General features: G+C 39.8%; 1 protein-coding gene across 1 annotated transcript in view; it reads right to left on the bottom strand.

The window, feature by feature from the left end:
- GRIK4 (glutamate ionotropic receptor kainate type subunit 4) overlaps positions 1–21,378 on the bottom strand; it is a 5,029,336-nt gene that overhangs the window by 826,980 nt on the left and 4,180,978 nt on the right. Inside the window, exon 13 of the mRNA XM_044081017.1 lies at positions 7,422–7,526. Coding sequence (XP_043936952.1) covers positions 7,422–7,526 — 105 coding nt within the window. The remainder of the gene's footprint in view (positions 1–7,421; positions 7,527–21,378) is intronic.

Here is a 21,378-nt window from a genome sequence, read left to right as displayed (position 1 = left end):
TAGTGTAAATCACCCCATAAGTCTCTTACCTCAAGAATCAAAGAGAAAACTAAAAATAATAGAGGACAAAGGACCAAAATCAAGGACAGTTGTTGCCTTTTTTTACACTTAGATAATTGGCTTTGCATGATCTTTCTTTTATTTTTCTGAAGGATATTAAGTTTTAAGGTCAAATGTTGGTTATCATTATTTACTGAGTGCAATCCCAACTGATTTGTAAAAAAAACACAAACTTTATGGGGAACAGATCAAAATATGACTCAAAACATCAGAGACATTCTGACAGTTAAGAACATAGATATAACCATCAATCACAACCAGTTATATGAATGCAACTGTATTCCACAGGAGTTTGTGACAAATGAATGAATGAATAAATCTGTAAATAACCGCCATATAAGAATTCATCTTCTTATCTCACTATTGTCAGAATACAGTGTGAGACTTATTGCCACCCAAATACATCTCTACAGCTTGGCTCAAAAATGAAGGAGAAAGTTAAAAAAAATAATGAAATCTGGGACAGATATTACCTTTATGTACTTTGAAAGTTGTTAGAATAACAGGCTTTGCATCACCATGATTTTGTGTGAAGGTTGTTAAGTTTGAAACATAAATGTTATTTAGTGACTGCAGACCTCATTGGTTTGCTAGAACACCAAACATTTTACAAAAAAAACCCCAGACTAAAATATGCAATAAAATCTGGGACAATTGAAAATGTGCATGTGCCCAAACACACATATCTACCTACCTACCTATGTACATACATACACGAACACACATGCATACTTTTATTTATTTATTTAACATTTGTTTACTGGGAAAGTCCAACTTGGAACAAAGGCAATTTTCAGTGGAGGCCCAGAGAGAAACACTCCAGATGCATGTCTTTGTAACGTGGGAGGAAATGGAAGCACCAGGAGGAAACACACACGAATGCAGGGTGGACATGCAGACTTCACACAGAAAGCACCCCAGCCAAGAATTGAGCTGGAGAACCTCTTGCTGTGAGGCAACAATGTTACCGCTGCAGCACTGCCCCGTCCATTGTTATTAAGTAGTTAAATTTATTCCTGTTCACTGGCAGTACCAGGCAGAGCTCCTGTTAAAAATACATATAATTAAAAAAAGAACAATAAAAATAAATTCTTGTTCCTGCACTCATGTCTCCTCTCACATGATAATTCCTTCCATCCCATTGGTTCACGCTGTCTCAGTCACCTATGGCAGCCTGAGCCAATAGGAAAGACAGCTCACTGCTTCATTCAGCAACCCAGTAAGATGCTGATTGAGTGAGGCTTCTGTCATTCTCAGGAGTTGGTGCTGATTAAAACTGACTTATTATCGGGTAAGCTTAATATTGGTAAGCTTAATGCTGGGGCTGTTTTGAAAACAGTCCAGCAAGTTGGTTAAGCTGATTTTCTTTTCAATTTCAGATCTCCTTGGAGTTCTGCATATGTTTGCACGCAGAGTTCAGAGGACCTGGAACAAAACTGAAAATTCAGAAAGTCAACTAAAATAATAGATGACTTTGTAAATTTAAGTTTAACTTAATTTCGTTTCTGTTTTTAATGGGGGGGGGGGTTGCAGCAGCACTGCAGCAAGCACCACTTTCCATCCTTGGTGATTTTATGAAGATTTTGGGTTATATTCAAAAATGTTTTACTGTCTCAGGAAATTAATACTTGAAGGACTGCCACTGATTTAAGGTGTAGTACTGAAACCTGTTTACAAATGGAAATAGAGAACTGTACAACAATTTTCCAGAAGGGTCCCTTAAATAACTGCCCTAAAAATTTCATAGCAGAATTCTGCACAGTTAAAAAGCTTCACCCTTGCACAGCAATCAATTAGTTAAGCTTGGGAGCAATTCTTTTACATTAGAATATACTACAAAAAATATAATTATTGTAAATAAACTTCTGAAAGTTAAGCACAAATGGCAAAAAATACAGATGCCCATTTTATAAGTGCAATATGGCATTTGGGGACATGCATGGTATAGATGTCACCATATGATCAAGGACTTGACTCTGTCAACTATATGTCTCCATGAATTTCTGAGGGATCATCTTACTGATACCTATAGCTGTCTTATATCGCCTGTTCATATTTATATGAATAATTTCAAAACCATGCTATCTATGTTACCAGCTATTGAAAGATTTCATTTTAAAGCTTTCATGATGGGAATACAAAGGCTTTGATACTTGATATCTTCTAGTGCAGCTAAAGATTTATAATGTTTTGTCCACATATTTATTTATATTATCATAATGTTTAGCGTTCTTTAAACACCGCAGTAGGTGACACAGTGGAACTGTTTAGTCTCGTATGAAAGATCACAGAAGTATAATAAAAGTGCTGCTGGCTGCATGACTGTAGCTTGAGTGGGTGCCAAAATATTTTAAGTTATTTACAAAAATTACAAAAAAAGTATTTACTGTACTTATTGTGATTTAAATATTTAGAATCTATGTTGAAGTATCAAAGTACACACGCATCAAAATACAGGACTTCAATACCAGCTCTTTGAAAATATATTTACTGAAACTCAACAGATAGCGACTACAACCAACTGCCCCTGCACCATCTTATTAATGCATGCTAACTTTAACTCTGATCCTATCTCAAACAGCAACCCTAGACCTTACTTTGGGAAAAACAGTTTCCCATAATACTACTACTATACAAGGCATTCAGATACACATCACTTAAAGCTATCAGACAAGCACAACACTACATCTAGCCCTAACCCACTAACACACACACACTCACACACACACACATATACCCACACCTAATTCCAAATGGCATGTTATATTCAAAATTTTCAGCATTAAAAACCCAAAATCACACTTACCTTAACTTCAAATACTTGTTGACAAACTCCTGACCTGACAGAGTGAAGTGCACCTGTATATATAAATTTAATGTGAACCCAGGAAGTGTTCAAAATAGTTTTGAATGAATCTCAGAATGAATGAAAATGTTTATTGGTTGTCTGTGAACTTGCATTTAATGCTGATGGCCAACATATGATGCAATAGGATCATCATATATTTTTCAATTTATACATGAGCTTGATTTCTGTATATCTATCTAGCTATCTATCTATATGTACACAGACACACACACACACAGACACACACACAGACACACACACAGACACACACACACACACACACATATACATATTTGTAGACAGTTTTCATTTATGATGGCAATAGGGGTTTAATGTATCAGAAAGCACTGGTTGTTTCTATATAGCAACTTGAATTGTTGAAACATATCATTTATGCTATACAGTCTGTGCTTTATGATTGGAAAAATGTAATGTGAATAGGTACCATTCTTTTAAATATGTGTATTTATGCTTTTATATGTATGTACTGAAGAAGACTATATGGGTGAAATTTCAGTTACTTTTGATGTTGCTCATCAGTTAAAGGCAGGATTGATTAGGCCAATTATTTGCTATAATTACCCATGGTTTAACTGTGTCCTTGTCTATATGTACCTAGATGTTTTCTCTTTCCCTTTATACAGTTCTGGTTTATACCCCCCCTACACACACACATACATACACACACATGCACACACACACACACACACACACACACACACACACACACACACACACACACACACACTGAGCAGTTACTCTCAGATGGCACAATAATCAACATGCAATTTAATTATCACAGCTGGTTGACTCACATTTCATTGACACCTACCTGTCCTCCTTTGGACCCATGTTAAAGCCCATTCAAGTGATTCTGTGACTTGTGAATCATTGTGTTGTGATTGATATTCATGATGCCAATATTTGTGCTGATATATAAAGACAGATAGGTATAGATTAGATATAATTATGTACTACACACACACACACACCCTATGTATGCATATATATATATATATATATATATATATATATATATATATATACACACACACATATATATATATATATATATATATATATATATACATATATATATTTATACATACCTCGCTGTACATCAGCTCATACCCCATCTATCACAACTCACCTAAACTCAGCTCAGAGTACCTCATGAAGAGGTAATAGGCTTATTACGGGTCCTGGGAGGAGCCTGACTTGTCCTCCTACCTTCTATTAGTTGATGAATTGGGTTTCGCATGACTGTGATCTATGGTGTGTGAGTTGACTAACAATCACACAATCATAAACACTGCAACCATATAGTCATACACATATACATATATACTTGTGGGAGGTTGGCATAAAGGTTAAGATGTTTACCTAAGAGGCATGAGGTGCGGGGTTTGATACTCACATAGGGTAATTGGCTAGGTTTAAAATGGCTCACATGAGCAGTTAGCCTAGTACAAATCTATGAAACTATGAGCCTATATATGAGTGAGTACTGTATCTTTAAAATCTGTGCTGTAGTGTGGAGTGTAAGAGTATTTTCATAAGAGTTAGAAAATACTATGTGTTAGTAATGAGCACTTAATTACAAGCTATTAGATTATGATAGGATAGTCCCAGCATACCTCTCAACTTCATAGTGCAATAATTGTGAACAAAGGCACAGAATCAGGTAGAGATTTTAAATATTGCTGTTATAAACGTAGAAAGTTGCTAGAAAAATACAATTTTATGCACTTTATGAAGGATATGAAGTCCATCATCATTTATTGACTTAAATCTTCAATGATTTCCCAGAAAAAAACATACATTTTATGAGGAACAGAGCAAAATTATGTGGCAAAAATCTGGACATTCTGCAAAATTCTGGGTAGTTTAGAGTTATGGATTCCAGTCCCAAGGCCTTGAGGAAGTTAGTTGCTATTCTAGAAGGTCATTTGGAAAGAAGACACCAGAAGTATGGAGTAAATCTTTCCAGTCAGGGATGAGTCAAGAAGTGCACACAGGGGACAATGTGTAACAGAGAGTTGGAAATGAAACTTGAGCAAGACGACAGTCTGAATATCCCGTGACAGTCTATTTTGTGAGAGGACTGTGTAAGAATACGACAAAGGCACTATTTTGTGAGAGGGCTGTGTAAGAATACCACAAAGGCACTATTTTGTGGAACTGTAAGCCAAAAGGCTTACACTTGTGTGCTGTCCCTATCCCCAGCATTAAACATTACTTTATCAAAATCACTTTCCCTATTAGTGCCATTACACAAGACACTCACAGATACATAGATTGTACATATAGCATTGTAATCACAAAACTCTTGAACTATCACTTTACATAGCTCTTACTCTAATCCTAACCCAGAAGTACTTGCACACTCACTCCAAAACCTTCACACATACATCACTAAATGTATCCCCTTCCCTGGTTCTTCTTCTAATCCTAACCAGCAAATATTTGTGCGCACACACACGCACACACACACACACACACACACACACACACACACACACACACACACACACACACACTCCCAGCTCAAAAGCTGTTACATCAAAAAAGCTTAAGCATTACTAGAAAACCCTAGATGTATTCAAGCAAACACAGCTCTCATATCACAAGAATAGTCAACGATCTGACATTTGAAATCTCCAGCAAATGACAGGAAAGGATTTCAATATAAAGAAAATGCAATACAGTCTGTTGACAAAATGTGCATTCAACAGAGTATATTGCAGACATGCATTATTCCACATTTTTTTGTAAGATATTTAACATGTAATGATAGCAATCAAAGATATTCTTGTAGCAAAGATTTAATATAATTTTCAGTTGCAATAAAGTCAACTTGCTTTTCATTTGTAGTATGCTTGTAAGGCAGAGCTATGACTTTCATTGTATCTTTCATTAACTTTGATTCAGTATAACCTCTGTAATTCTTTGTCTAGCTGGTACATGAAGTTAATATAGAGCTATTTGTTTGTTCTCTTTCACCAACAGAGCCAAATATTGTAAAATCTATCGTTAAAACAGCAGCTTAAGGCAGTTTACTGCAATGTTTTTTTTCATAAATTTCTTATGTTCCTCTTTCCACACTTTTCCTCTAGACCCTTTAAATTTTCTCTCTGAGTGCTTTGATCTCCTCCTCTATTAAACCCATTGATTTCAGAAACTTTTTCTTTTAATCTTGAAATAACAGTCATTTATATTTTCTTTCTGCTACTTTTAGGTTGGATATCTTAATCACTGTCACTTGGTGCGTCAGCTGAATTTCTTTCCTCTTAATCTTTCAGTTTTCTTTAAATATTTTGTCACAGCTTTCGTCTTCCTCTATCAATTTCATGAACCATTAATTATTTCTATGTCATGGCTGCCAATTTACTATTTCCCATGCTGTGTTCCGATACTTTTAAAAACGGACAGATTTTAATCAGGTCATCTGCTTTCATGTGCGTTATTAATCTATCTGTTTCATCCCATGTGCTTTCCACATTTATTCTCAGTTTACCAGCTCTCAGCACCAAGGTTCAATGAAGTTACTCTCTTCACCGAGGCTAACCATCTCCCAGCATTACAGTTATACTTTTCTTATTAGCACACATCTTATGACATCAGTGCTTCGGTCTTTTCAAGGGGCAGTTCACAGGCAGTGGATTTTATTTTTCCTTTGGATAGAGTGAGTTTGCAATGGTCGTTGCTCTGCAAGCTAATCTAATTTTCATTCCATCCCCCCCCCAAAATGGGGCTCAGCTTTGCTGAACATGAGGAAAAATAAAGCTCAGTGTGCAAGGCAGGAGGTAAATGAAAATATAGACAGTTTACTGCAAGAAAATGAAGCGGAATAGGAACAACACAAAATCTTCTGTATGGGCAGAATTGAAGTAGTGAAGAGAAAGTTCCCCTCCAGAAGCCTGGCACACTGGTTTTCCTGTGGCAGAAAGCAGCAGGTGTTCCCAGAAATTATTGTCTCACCAGGAAATAAGCATTAAATACTTGTCCTCAAAACAAACCTTGCTGTGGAGATGCATACAGAATCAACGTATGTGCATTATCTATCTTGTATTGGCTCACTTTAAAGGAGTGGACAATCTGTTAGCTTCTTATATTCATCAAAATTCTATTTTAAAATGTTTTCAACATAATTAACTGTGAAAGAGACTAATAGTGGCAAACAAGTATCATGTCAAACAACCACTTCCCTTTGTGCAGTCCTGAAAGTAAATCAATAATAAATTCCCCCTAAGTATGCAATACTTCTTAAATATACTTTCATTATTCATGGATAAACTTAATAAGATAAAAGGATTTATATTAACTTCAATTTTTAAGAGAATGAGTCCACAACTAAGTTTATTATCTGACATTATTTAGTTATGGCATTTCTTTTGTCAAAAATCACAATTTTTCTAATGGAAAAGAGAAATACTGGGATAAAACATATGACATTTGAGAGGTACGGCTAGAACATTAGTATAGTTCATTGTATATTTAAATGTCACATTACCTGTTTAAAGCCATTTTTACCATGCTGCAGAATTCTCAGGGCGTAGTTCGACCTTTGGCCTTTGCTGCTAAATTCAATATGACCAGTGAGACCTTCTAATTCTATCTGTGCAAGAGAGAGAGAGAGGGAGAGAAATACAGAAAATGAATGAATCATCACAGGCTGCTGAGTTTCTTACATCTTCACTGCATCTGCTGCAGGAGGCTAGCTTATGCCTCAAGGGTTTTCTCATTTCATTCACAACTGCCTACAAATGATGCACCTAGCCACAGAAGAAAAGAAAATTGGCAAAGCCAAAAATAGCAAGCTGTGGGTTCATTTCAGTTTTTTATTTTTTAACTGTTTTTGACTCCAAAACTGCCATGTATTTCAATTTGATGCATATGCTAAGTCTGCCGTGTTAGGTCATATTATGACCACATGGGTTTGTGCACATAGCAAATACTAATATTACCTTGAATTGTGAATTTGACCTGTTCTATCTTTAGCTGTGTACTTGGTAATATTTTTGTCATCTAGATTAGTATATATAACTAGATTTAGAATTTCTTTTGGTTTATCTGAGAGATTTGTGAAGTGATACCAAGGTCTGCACTGCAAATCAATAAAAGTATAACTTGAAATTGTACACATAGAGGGTGTTATGTGCCACATCTGCTGTGGTTAGTGTATCTGCTTTTTTACATTTGTCAGCCATGTAAATGAAGTAGGCACAACTGTCGCTATTCAGAGGTATTCAGGGAAAGAACTTGCTCATAATCATAGGCAAAGGGAGACTGAGAATCAAACCCAGGACTGCAGTATGAAGGTTAACAGTTGATAGTCTTAGTCCTCTGTGCTATAACTTCCAGTAGTTTATGCTTCATACTTTTTGAGCATGTATGCAGCTGCTGCTAACAGGAGGTGGGACTCTTTTTATTGCTAATGTTCAGTGTTGACTTAAAGTTATATGTATAAAATAATGTTAATGTGACACAATAGCATATACCTAGCCACAGTGAGTATCATCCTGGATTTGTGTATTTGTCCATTGTTATTTCTGCATAAATCCTTGCAAGAAAACCTACATGCAATAACACTGCTACCTGGCTAGTTTAAAAGGTATCAGTAACACATGGCCCTACATGCTTAATCTGTGTGGGGTAATATCACATGGTATAGCCACTGTAATTGTTACATGTACACATGGTAACCCTCCTTGTTCAGCTGAGTTGTGTAAATGAAAAGTTCCATTTTCATGGTGGTGTAAGTGAGTTAGCTAGGTATTAGTAATGTCTTCTCACAGTTCTTCGCCTATGTTATGATATGCAAGTCTGAAAATCTGGCGTCTGATACTACTGTCTGCACCAGTGAGCTTGTCTATTTTCATTGTAACCTGGGTTTGGATGCCTGACCTTTTCCAGTATGACTTGAGAAGTGCCACTGAAATCTATTTCTGGATGACTGTTTCAGTGACTTGGCCAGTGCCACTGTTACCCGAGTCTGGATGTCTGCTGTCTTTTAGTAACCTGGCCAGTACCACTATAAACTATATCCAGGTGCCTGGTCTTTTCCAGTGTGACTCAGGCAGTTCCACTATAACCTAAGTGTAGATTCCTGGCCTGTTTCACTGACTTGGCCAGTGACATTGTAACCTTTGCCTGGGTGTCTGGCCTTTTTTTTATAATTTGGCCCATGCCAGTGTAACCTGGTCTGGATGTCTGTGTTATTTCACTAACTTAGCCAGTGCATTATAACCTGACTCAGGATGCCTGAGCTATTGAATCCAAATACTTTACCACTGTCAGAGCGGCCAGTGTCTGATGGACTCTATCCATGTCAATGCTAAATCAGTGAAGTGTTAGTGTTGTTATAATCGATGTCTGTGGCCAGTGTAAGTACAGTCAGCATCTGTGTACTAGGTTGCATCAGTGTTTCTTTGATGGAAGTGTATGACTGGTGCCAGAACCACCTGGCTTTGATTTTTGCCAGTATCACTGTGCTTGGATTGGAGTGGCAGGCATGTGTCATGTTGTCTCATAATAACACAGTTCTATGTTTTAGGCTCTTGAATGTGCTTCTGAGTTGGAATTCTTGACCATTATAATCTACTGATGCCTCCAGGTGTTTTTGTAGCCGCATCGTACTGATACCTCTGTTCGTATTTGCATTAATAATTCCAAAAAATCACACTACATACAAGGGATTAAAGACTTCATCTTAAAGCCGCCACAATGGCAAACACAACTGTATCAATATTTGACCTCTGTCTAGTGCAACTAAAGAGATAGTAAATATAATTTGTGTACTATTTATTCGTATTGCAATGAGTTTTATATTTCTCTGAATATCCCTACAAGTGACACAGACAGAACTGATTAACCTCATATGAAAGTCCCCAGCTGTATGATGAAAATGCTGTTGGCCATATGTGTGTTGCTTGAATGGTTTCTAAAATATCATAAGCTGTGTATACAACTTTACAAAAAATCTTTACTATGTTTACTGTGGCTTATAAAATCCAGTTTAAGACCTAAATTGAATGATCAACCATTGTAAAGTATACTCTGTACTAAACAGCTGCCACTTCTAGTTTTCTGTTAACGCTTATGTTTATAGATATATAAACATTTGCCCACTGAGCTGAGTCAATAACCACATAGCATTGCCTTTGTGACAGTCTAATAACAATGCTACTGACAACCATTAAAGATACCACAATAAATTCACATGCAACATGTCAAACATAACCATTAACCATTAACTCTTAAGCCGGTTGGCGTGACCAAGCCGGTCTTGGCTGACCTCTACAGTACCAGGTACATAACCTAAGCTACCACAGACCTGGTAAAAACCCCTTTAATTCTTCCTTTGCAGCCCAAATGCCCCTTGATATGGCCATCAGTCAAACTAAGGCCAACTGAGGAGGAGTCAAGGCTACTGAGCACCAATAAGGGGGAAACAAGAGGGGGGAGCCATAAAGTTGCTACCTAAAACCATTGCCATGAGGGCGGGATGAGAGGTCCACCAAGCCACTGATGAATCGGCTGAGCAGGGTCACAAAGCTGATAAAATATGATGACCCATTGACTCGCACTTGCAGACAATGCCACTTACCAGTAAGTCACCCTTGTCTACCAAGCTAAGTCAATAACCACAGTGTATTTTAATAAAATAAAATAAAAATAAGGTAAGCGCTTTCACAACTCACAGGCCGTTTCATCAGACAATACTAAAGTTAAAGTCATGTCCTTATATAGTACTATAAAATCATGTGGTACAGTTAGGCATTTAAAGAAATAATACTCATCTTAAGCAATGTGCAATCATGCGATGCAGTTAAAAATTAAAACAGATAGATATTCATAAGCAATAAAATATATGAGTATATACATAAAATAATTAATACTAGAATCCATACATAGTACATAATATCTTTAAAAGTCTATGGGGGGGATTCAGTAATCCTCCGAGTAAGACTAACCAAGTCTTATTCGGAGACTGCCGTTTAAGACTATGACGTCAGAGCATCATAACTATGCATGAGGGCACTGACTCAACTGGAAGGCTTACACAGAGCATGTAAGACTGCAGGGGGGCGTGTCGGACTGCCGAGCAGTCCAAATATCTACGCCCCTGCAACCATATAAAGTGAAAATGATAAGTGCAATGAGCGAGTCCGCTGAAATGTACACATAGCAAACAGTACATATCCCCACATACTAAAACCCTTTGTAAATGTAAAATGTAAACTAAATTTTTTTTTATAATTCCCGATATAGCTGCCCATATTTGCATGTATTTGCGCGGGTGTGCCCATTGCTTAGCTGCAGTTAGCAATTTCGACATCGAAGAGCATAATAAGAAATGTTTATGCAAATCAAGCCAAACAGTGTAGTGTTAGAGCGTTCGCACAAAGAGGAGGCATTCCTGGTTCTAATCCCACCACTCCCTTGTCTATTTTATGTTTTAAATTAGTATATAAAATAATTCCTGACATATATGAATGAAATTTTAGTAAAAAGCATTGAAATGGCCTATGTATTAGTGAACAAAATGTATACATATAAAGATAAGAAGGTGAGCAGCAATAAGGATATTGACATATAATTGCCCATAGCTAAGCAGCGTTTTACCTAGTGCAATATAATTGCCCATGGCTAAGCAGCATTTTACCTAGTGCAATATAATTGCCCATGGCTAAGCAGTGTTTTATCTAGCGCAATATAATTGCCCATAGCTAAGCAGGGTTTTACCTAGCGCAATATTATTGCCCATAGCTAAGCAGCGCTTTACCTAGCGCAATAGGTTTGCGTGGAGCTGCGCACCGCGCTAACCAGTGCACCGTTGGGCAACGTGAAACAACATAGTGCAAAGTGGCCTAAACACAGCCACACCCCCTAGCCTATCTGGACAGTAGTAAAATAAAAAGCAATGACAAGGTTTGAACCCGGGGCACTGTGCACCATAATCAAAGTACTGAACCACTAAGCCATGACAGCTTAGCATAAACATGCACTGTTAGCATACATATACTTACAAATGGAAGATTAACCATTGCTAAGCAGGTTTGCTGTTAGCCGAGAATTTTCAAAAACAGCCAATCACAAATAAGTGCGGGAAATGCGGCATATTTAAGCTCCATAGGCAGGAATACTCGCCATAACTGATTGTAGCTCCCATCTGCAGTCAGAATGGCTGGTGCTGGAGAGGGTACTTGCTTTCGAGTACAACGCTGGGGCATCGAGGAGTCAAAATACATGGTTTTGCTCCTTGTCCACCATCACGAGTCAAGACTCCTGCAGGGCCAGTTCCAAGGGACGGAGTACAAAGCAGAGGCTTGGAACCGGTTAGCTCATGATCTCTCCAGTGCCACAGGAGTCCCTCGGACTGGTGAGCAGGTCCATCACCACCATGCAGACCTGAAGAGATGGAAGCAGGACCTACTGAACCAACGGATACAGGAGGCCTGTGGCATGCAAGATGCCCCACTACTGAGTAGGTAGCCATGGAATGAAGTATGTAAGACATGCTAATTTAGTCTATATAATGGATAGGTATGTCTCAATATCCCCTCATTTACTTCACAGCTGCAGGTGTCCATGCTGCGAATCAGCAAGCCTATGCAGATAGGCTGCTAAGGCTGCACCACCAGGCAGGTTAGTAATTATTCTGCATGTATTGTTATATAAAATAGGTGAGAGAGCCTGAAAAAAAGTGTTGTAGCCCAATAATAAAGCCATAAAATGCCCTGAATAATTTCTCTGCATATACTGTTATATAAAATAAGTCAGAAAGCCAGAAAAAGAGTGTTGTAACCCATTAATAAAGGTAAAATAAGTCCGGAATAATATCTCTGTATGTACTGTTATATAAAATAAGTGAGCGAGCCTGAAAAAGAGTGTTGTAACCTATTAATAAAGGGATAATACATCTTGAATAAGTCTTCTGCATGCACTAATAAATGAAAGAGCCTCTAGAAAAGTGTGTAATGTAATTAATAAAGGTATAATACTTGGAGTGTGTCCATGTCATTTACTTTGAAATGTTGTTGTACTCTTGCATTATATAAATAGTACTGTTGTATTAAGCGCTGTCAACCCACAGTTGGGCAGTCCCATATAAAGTGGATGAAGGAAGTGCCAGTAGCTGTGAAGCATATATACAGTTCGCAACAGTTGGTTAATGGCTGGCATGCATAGGTAAATCTGGCACACGAGTAGCTTGTTAATGTGTTCCCCAGAAAAGTGAGTGTGCTACTTGAAATGTAGGGCTCTGTAGAAATATAACTGAAAATGTCATGTGAACACATCCAGATATGTAGATATATAAATATAAATAAAATATATAACTATGTAGCAGTAACATCTGCATCTTGGACAGTTAGTATGTCAGATATAGGTCAGGTTCATAGGTTCATAGGTTCATACTAGGCTATCTGCCCGAGGGCATTTACAAGCCTAGCCCATAGTTTTGTGGCTTACACCACCCCTTTAGTATGGGGAACTATATCCATTATTTTGCTGTGCCTCTGTTGAGCAGTGACACTGAGGTAATCCCTGGGGTATATCTGCGATCTCCCATCCATTGGTCAAGATTTCTCTTGAACAAGGCCAGCGAGGTGCTCTGCCTCACATATACCGGGATTTTATTCCACAGCATAGGGAGTCTTTGGGTGATGAATCTATCCCTCCAGCATGTCCTATTAATAGCCGTGTCGAGGTTTAAGTCTCCCGCCCTTGTGGCTCTGACGGATCTAGATTTTTGAGGTGAAGCATATTCATCAAATCTGGGTTTGACATGGCCTTGTATGTTAGGCAAAGGTCACCTCTGAAAAGCGGTGGCGACTGAATAGAGCTGGAGTTCTTTCAGTCGGGCAGCATAGGACAGATGTTTGAGACCCTTTATCCTTTTGGTGAGGAACTTTTGTGGCCTCTCCAGCTGCTGCAAGTGTCGGGTCAGATACATTCGAATGGGGCATTGTACTCAATCATTGGTCTGATGAGTGATGAGTATAGGAGACTATGACCTCCCTTGATCTAGATGAGAATCCCTTCACGATAAGGTGGGCAATGTAGAAGGTCTTCCTAACTACTTTAGCTACATGGGTGTCGAATGACAGACTACTATCAACCTGGGTCCCCAGGTCCCTGATAACTTCTTCTGTGCTCAGTGGATTGCCACCTATTTGGTAGCTAGGGTAACCTTGTTTTCCGAAGGGTATGACTATGCATTTTTTGGCATTTAACTTTAGGCCATGGCTCTGGCACCAGTTATCCGTTTCTGTGAGACCCTTCTGAAGGATATCTGTGTCAGATGTGTTTTCTACTATGGCAGTTTGCAGTCATCTGCAAACTTTGTCAGCCATAACCCTCCTGTGTTTGCTTGTACTTGGAAAAGTAGATGCCAAACAAGTGGGCCCAGGACTGAGCCCTGTGGTACACCACTTGTGACAGGCTTTGAGTCTGACATGGCGCCAGCAACTCTGACCCTGTGGGTTCTGTCACTCAGCCAGTTTGCAACCCATCTTGTGATGTATGGGTTAACATTTAAGCTGATGAGTTTTCAATGATACCAGTGGGGTATTGTATGAAGGCCTTCGCCAGATCGAGGTAGGCTGTATGGACTGCCTTTCCCTCATCAATGGCTTTGGTGACTGTTTGAAAAAGTCAACCAAGTTTAGAAGGCATGATCTGCCTTTGACAAAGCCAAACTGGGATGGATCCAAAGTCTGCAAATTCCTATGTCTTTATTTATGAGGTCCATTATGATCCTCTCCATGGCTTTGCAGATAAGGCTTGTCAAGCTAATGGGCGGTAATTTCCAGGGTTGGTGGAGGCACTGCCTTTGTGAAGTGGGACCACAGTTGCAGTGCGCCACCCCTGGATGCGTATCCAGAGGTAAGACTATGATTAAACAGCTGTCCTAGCTGTGGGTTTAATTCTCGTTGAGTTCGTGGAGCACACAGCCGGGGACACCATCAGGTCCCATGGATGCTGTGTTTTGCTTTGGAGAGAGCAGTTCTCACTTGGGCGTTGGAGATGTTTGGGGGCTGCAACGCTTGGTATAGATATCTCTCCTTTTGGGGAGAAGTTTGCACTGAACCTGTCAGCCAGTATGTTGGCAATGTCTGTAGGATCAGTAATCTTCACATCATTTTGAACTAGTTCTGAGCATATCTGGGAGTTTCCTCCCAGGTTTCTAATAGCTAAAGAAGGCCTTATGATTGTCTTTTGAGTCTTTAGCTATTTTTCTCAAAATTTGCTTTGGATGATTTTATGAGAGCTCTTAGTTTTTACTTATAGTGATCAAGGGTGTCTTACCTTTTAAGGATTTTGCTCTATCTTGTAGTAGCTTCCTCCTTTTGTTGTAGAGTTTGTTTATGGCTGGGGTCCACCAGACTGGACGCTTGCCTTTGGTACAAAGAGTCTTTGTTTTGCTTGGGATTGCCTTATCCATGCAGTCCTGCAGGTGCTGGTAGAAGGCATTTGTAAGTGATTCAGCGGCTTGAGTACTGTTTTCCGCCGGCTCGGGGGCCTTAAAGGAGACCACACTAGTCTTTAGAAGTGGGTTTCGAGAAGTTCTTTACTGTGGTCTTTTTTATTTCAGGTGGGGGTGGGATAAGGACCTCCAGCGAGATTAGTTTGTGATCTGATCTCACCAGTGAGGGGTATACTTCCGGTGTTGAACATTGTGCTCCCATGTTCGTGATGATGAGATCAAGTATGTTTTCTCCTCTTGTGGGGATGGTGACTAGTTGTTCCATGGCATTTGAGTTTATGAATTCCAGGAACTTTTGGGCTAGGGTGTTTGGGCTTGAGTAGTGTTCCCAGTTAGTGTTCCCAGGTATAAAATGAACTAGCCAAACCCATCACACAACCTAATGCACATTGCCTAGTGTAATAATACATGTAGGGGATATACACCTGCAGTCAATAGGAATGTAGTGTAAACTATAAGAACTTATAAGATGTTAATGGAGGTATCTTTTTACACCCTACTGTATGTGCATAAACAATGCAATTCCACACCTCAATGAGTATGTGTAATCTCAAAACATTTGTTGGGACATATGTCCTATTGTTCTATAAATATCTGCATTTACTTTGATGCATGTGCCCTGTTCAAACACCACAATTTTCGTGGCCTGTTGCCACCAATCATCCCTGCATGCTGTTGGAATGTCCACTGTCATTCAATATATGCATGTGTTATGCTTGCTGTTCAACTGTTGGAACCCTGGTGCGTTGGGTTAATGGGAATATTACTGCATGCTGTTACAACTAATTTGGAATGCTGTTGTCTATGTTGTAATTAAACACACCTAAACACAGAATGTATGGGAAGGCTGGTCCCAGGGGACCCACCTGTCCCTCCTCAGCTGGCGATTGCACCTGGCACCAGCAGGTCTGGTGCCCAGCCTGGGCTCCCCTCCTCCATTGGTCCTGTGCCACCTTCGGGTGGAAGCGCTGCAGGGGATGGGGCTCGTCCCCTGTGTGCAAGCGTGGGTGGAGAAGGGCCACCTGTCACCCCCCGAAGGGTCCGGGCTGATGTGCGTAGGGAGATCCAGCATTCAGTCGCTGATCCCCTACGCCAGCTCGAGGCAAGAGTGGCGTGACTCATGGGTGAGCCTGCCCCTCCTATGCATCCCCCAGCACAGCCAACCTTGGGGCTGTAAAGGTGCAGTGGTGACTGCCCATGGGTGGGGATCTCAGTTCCACTGTTACCATCTGTGGGCTCATGGGCTTGCGATTTCCAAACATCCGTCCCCGTCAATTGTGTTCACCCACTCCATGTGTCATATTCCGCCCCTGTATGCGTCTTGTTTGTCTTGTCTGTTTACCTCCCCAACCTACATCCCCAAATATACCTACGTCCTCTACCTCACATTCCACTCTCACCTGAAAAAAAAAAAAAAAATGGCAAGCTGTTCCCACAAAAAAATTACACCCCATACATAGCTGCCCATTTCACACACATGTCCGCTGGACATGTAAACTGATAATTATAATTGGCAGTACAACATACTTTGTTGTCCTCACCCCTCTCTCAGGGGTGGAAGGTTTCAAATCTCATTCCAAATTTCTAACATATGCACAGCTGTTGCTGGTAAAGAAATGGGCAGCTATGGACCTTCCCTACACCCGTCCTGCACATCCCAAGCTGGTTTCCCTACTGTCTTTCCCTCTTTGTGCCCCCTTTTTCACCACTTTCCTATCTCCCCATTTTCATTTCTTTCAAAGAAATTAGTGCAGGGGTTAGCAGGAGTAAGCACTTTTAAGCAGTATTTAGCGGGTTTGAGCGAGTGTGCGCATGTGTGCGCTTAGCTAAGTATTGCTAAACATTGCACAAACCCATGCAAACCCGCTTACAACTGCTTAAAAGTGCCTTAGTCACTCTGCATGGCAGGGCCCTTGTTCTGCTGAGCAGCAAAATAAAACACCTCTCTCAATCTTGAACCCCAGACCTTGGACACACTACATTGCATGAAGTACCACTAAGCCACAGTAAACATACAACAAGGTGGTGCTGTAATAAATATATCATGCATTACAATGAGTGAATGTAAAGGGAAAATATGAATGCCATAACACAAATCTTGTTCTGTGGATCTTTACCAGCAGTTGTTGTGGAATTGCATGACATGACTGTGAAAAGAGAACCAGCCATTCTAGCAGGAAATAAAGTTACAGTAGCACTTTACAAATCCCCCACAGTATCAGAACAGGATAAACACTGGCATATTTGAATAGGACAGAGGCCATACTTTCCAACTGTGACTGCTTTTCAGGGATGTCCCTGATTCATAAACAAATGTTAGCTGTGTCCCTCAGAATCACTCTGAAAAGTACTGACGTTAGGCCGAAAATTGGGGAATTACACTTAATGAATAATGTCAATAAGTAAGAGTACACACTGCATGCACATCAGAAAAGGTGTATTAATACATATGCTCTGATTCTCTCACAGTCTCAACTTAATGTCTGTAATATAACTCACTTATATGTACCTTTCCCTGAGGCTGTTCAAATATATACCTGAGTGTATCAAAGGCCTGGCAGAGGCAGAAACACATTGTCTTTTCAGCTTTTCTGCTGTTACACACTCTGCAAATAGCTTTGGAACGAGTCCCACAAGCATAACCTTATGTAGGAGTACAACACAGAAATATCAAAGGATGCAGCCATGTACCGGTAGCAACCAACTGTAACAATGCCATTGTTCCAGTGCAGAAAAGACCGGTGTGGTGCACAGACAAAGAATAATAGGCTAACCTCTGGCTACCATCTGGATATGTCCACAAGTGGGAGCTACACAGACAGACTACTTGCCTTGTTAGACTAACAGGTACACAGCAACCCTGTATGTTCAGCAAGATAAACATCACACAATAATATATAATGCTCTCTGTACTTATGCACCCCTACCCAAAAGAACAATATACCTGTGTATTCAGGCTCTACCAAGGATGTAGGTAGGCATACTCAGTACTGAAATTTGTCCAGTTGTCTTGAGCAGCCTGTGCTAATGTCAACACAAATAAACAACAAACTGCTCAGAAGTGAGTTAATTAATATTTACAGTATAGTAGTTCACAATCAGTTCATGTGCCAGAAGAATACATTGCAATAACTACTTTTGTATGGCAGTTAATTGTCTAATTAGAAAAGAAAGTACATACTCCCATGTATTTTGTGTAAGCATTTGGAGGGGTGAGTAAAATTCTACACTGACAAGTGTGTACTAGAAGCAGCAACATTCAGGCTTGAGTACAACATGCAAATCACTGGCTACAACCCTAGCTTCAGATATAAGAAGTATACCAACCTTCTGACTGACACAGCGATGTCCACAGCAAACAAGCATGGGCCCCACTTTGGAAAGCTGAAAGGGCTACGCCTACCTAACTTAGCATTTTATAGCAGTGGGCTGCTATGACAGTGAGTACTGCAATTACCACATAGCAGACTGCATGCAATTAGTAAATGGTGGGCACCAATTGGTGCAGAGGCCATCACATGCACATGTGCAGATACTTAGAAAAGCAGGCAGTACTTGCTGTCCACACATGCAGTAATCTCATTGCAGCAAGAGAGAGAGAGCGAGCGAGAGAGACAGAGACACAGACACAGACAAAGACAAAGAGACAGAAACAGACCGACACAGAAAAAGAAAGAGCAACAGAAACAGAGAAAACACAAACCAAAAAAAAAAATTAAAAACAAAAAATGATTTCCTTTAAAAACAGACGGAACAGAGAAATACAAAGGAAAGGTATGTAACACATATGTATTTGCTGGCATGTAGTAGATGTTTTTGAAGAGTACTCTACATACTGTGAATCATCCATATGTGGCAGCAGTACGTATCTATATGTATCTGTACATGTGCATAGGGCAAGGGACATACTGCAACTGTGTGTGAAGGGTGTGCATATATATATATATATATATATATATATATATATATATATATATATATATATATATACACGTTATTGAAGGTTGTTATGTGCATATTTCTATGTAGGTTGTAGTGTGTGGCAAAGAAAACAGCATGCAGTGCTGGTATATGACATGTGGTGGTTAAACACTGTGGGTATGCTCTGTCAGTTTTGCAATGTTGCAGCCAGTGAGGCCTGCTAAAGCTACATGAGCTGAGGACACCTTCAATGCACTCTGCACAACACTGTGCAATATTATTACATATCTGTATATCTCACAACTGTCGCATAATTGATATTCCCACCATGAATAGTGGACTGTATATGTGCCTATATGTACATCTATATGTACAGCAATGAATGTTTATATTTATGCGTGTATGTATGTGTATGTATATATATATATATATATATATATATATATATATATATATATATATATATATATATATATATATACACACACAGAGAGGGAGAGAGACATGGGGCATACTTACTGTGACAGGTGCCTGGCGACCAAGGTATGGACTGAAGCTCAGTGTTGACACTGCAGTGCCATCCCTTCTTGCCAGAACACTGTACCCATTAACTACCACATAGGTGGTAGTCTACCTAACACCGAAGGTGTGATAAGGGAACATGGGACACAGGTGGACAGTAGCCTCCTCTTTTATAATCACAGTGCCACACTAGTCATGTCCTCTGTCTACGTGGTACACGTCATCACAAAAGGTGTGTCATCTAGGGAAATATAGGTCAGTGTTCCCCTCTACTCATAACACTTAAAACCCATTAGAGAGTACAATGCCCCATGTGGTATGTACCTCACACAACAACTACAGCAATTGGAAAGGCCACAGACATACTTTCAAAGAGTAATACTGGCCTCAAACAGATGCCCTATGCAGACCAACTCACAAAACCACAGCTACACTGTGTTGCATACCGCCTACCCAGAGGTGACCTCTGCCTAACATACAGAGCTATGTCACACCCATAGCTGTTGGACATCCTCCACGTAAACATGTTACAATCCCTCCCAGATACACGCTCTAGGGCCCTAAACCTTGTCAGCTCACTAAACAGTACTTGCTGGAGGGATAGAGTCCTAACTAAGACATGCCATACTCTGGAACAAACCATCTATCAATAGCAAACAAAGCTCCTCACTAGCAGTTGTCATAAATACTGCTGATGATTGTTTTCGGAGACAGGAAATACACCCCGAGAATCACCTCTGTGGCTCTGGTTGACAGGGGCAAGTGAAATTAAATTATATGTGTGTCAAAGGCCAGGGTAGCGTATGGCTAGGTTGCTGTAGGCCCTAGGGCCAATAGCATATTACCTACCCATGACACGATGCACACACACACACACACACACACACACACACACACACACATGTACTTAGTGCAATAATTGCTATGTGAGGTTGACTGAGTGTGATGGTGAATGTGTTGGTGAATGTGTACAAGGTCTGTAAATGTGTGATAGCTTAGTGTGAAATTGTTTCTGTCATGGTAGTTTGTGTCCTAGCTGTGATCCCAGCAAAAGATGTGTATGTTATTGCTAGGCAGAAAAAGTAGTATGGCATACAGTGTGACGTAGTCCCTTGTTGTCGACTGTGGTGTCCCATTGTAGGCTAAAGCAATACATGTATGCTTAGTGAGTGGTACTGCTGGTGAATCCAACTCCCATATGAACTGTAGTACTACCTGAAGCTGTAGGCCTAAACAGTACAGTATGGTGTATGTTCACATTGCTTGGAAACACTGTTTTGTGTGTTCCCTGTAGTCCTCACAGATTACATACCTCAGGCATAAGGTTTTGTAAAAAGTGACACACAGTACTGTATGGTACACAGGTACAGCTCATCTGAGTTGGCATACATTTGTGTGTTGTATGTATGTCTGATGTGTGTGTAATTATGCCTGTACCATGCCCTCAATCATATCTGTGTTACAGGGTATACGTGTATATCTAGCAACATGTATAGTCTAGTACAGCAGTATGCCACCTATATTAACAACTGTG

Source organism: Protopterus annectens, chromosome 8.part0 (assembly GCF_019279795.1).
Source record: "Protopterus annectens isolate FY-2018-M chromosome 8.part0, PAN1.0, whole genome shotgun sequence".
NCBI lineage: Eukaryota > Metazoa > Chordata > Ceratodontiformes > Protopteridae > Protopterus > Protopterus annectens.
Note: the sequence above shows the minus strand (reverse complement) of the source record. Positions and strands in the feature narration are given on the sequence as shown.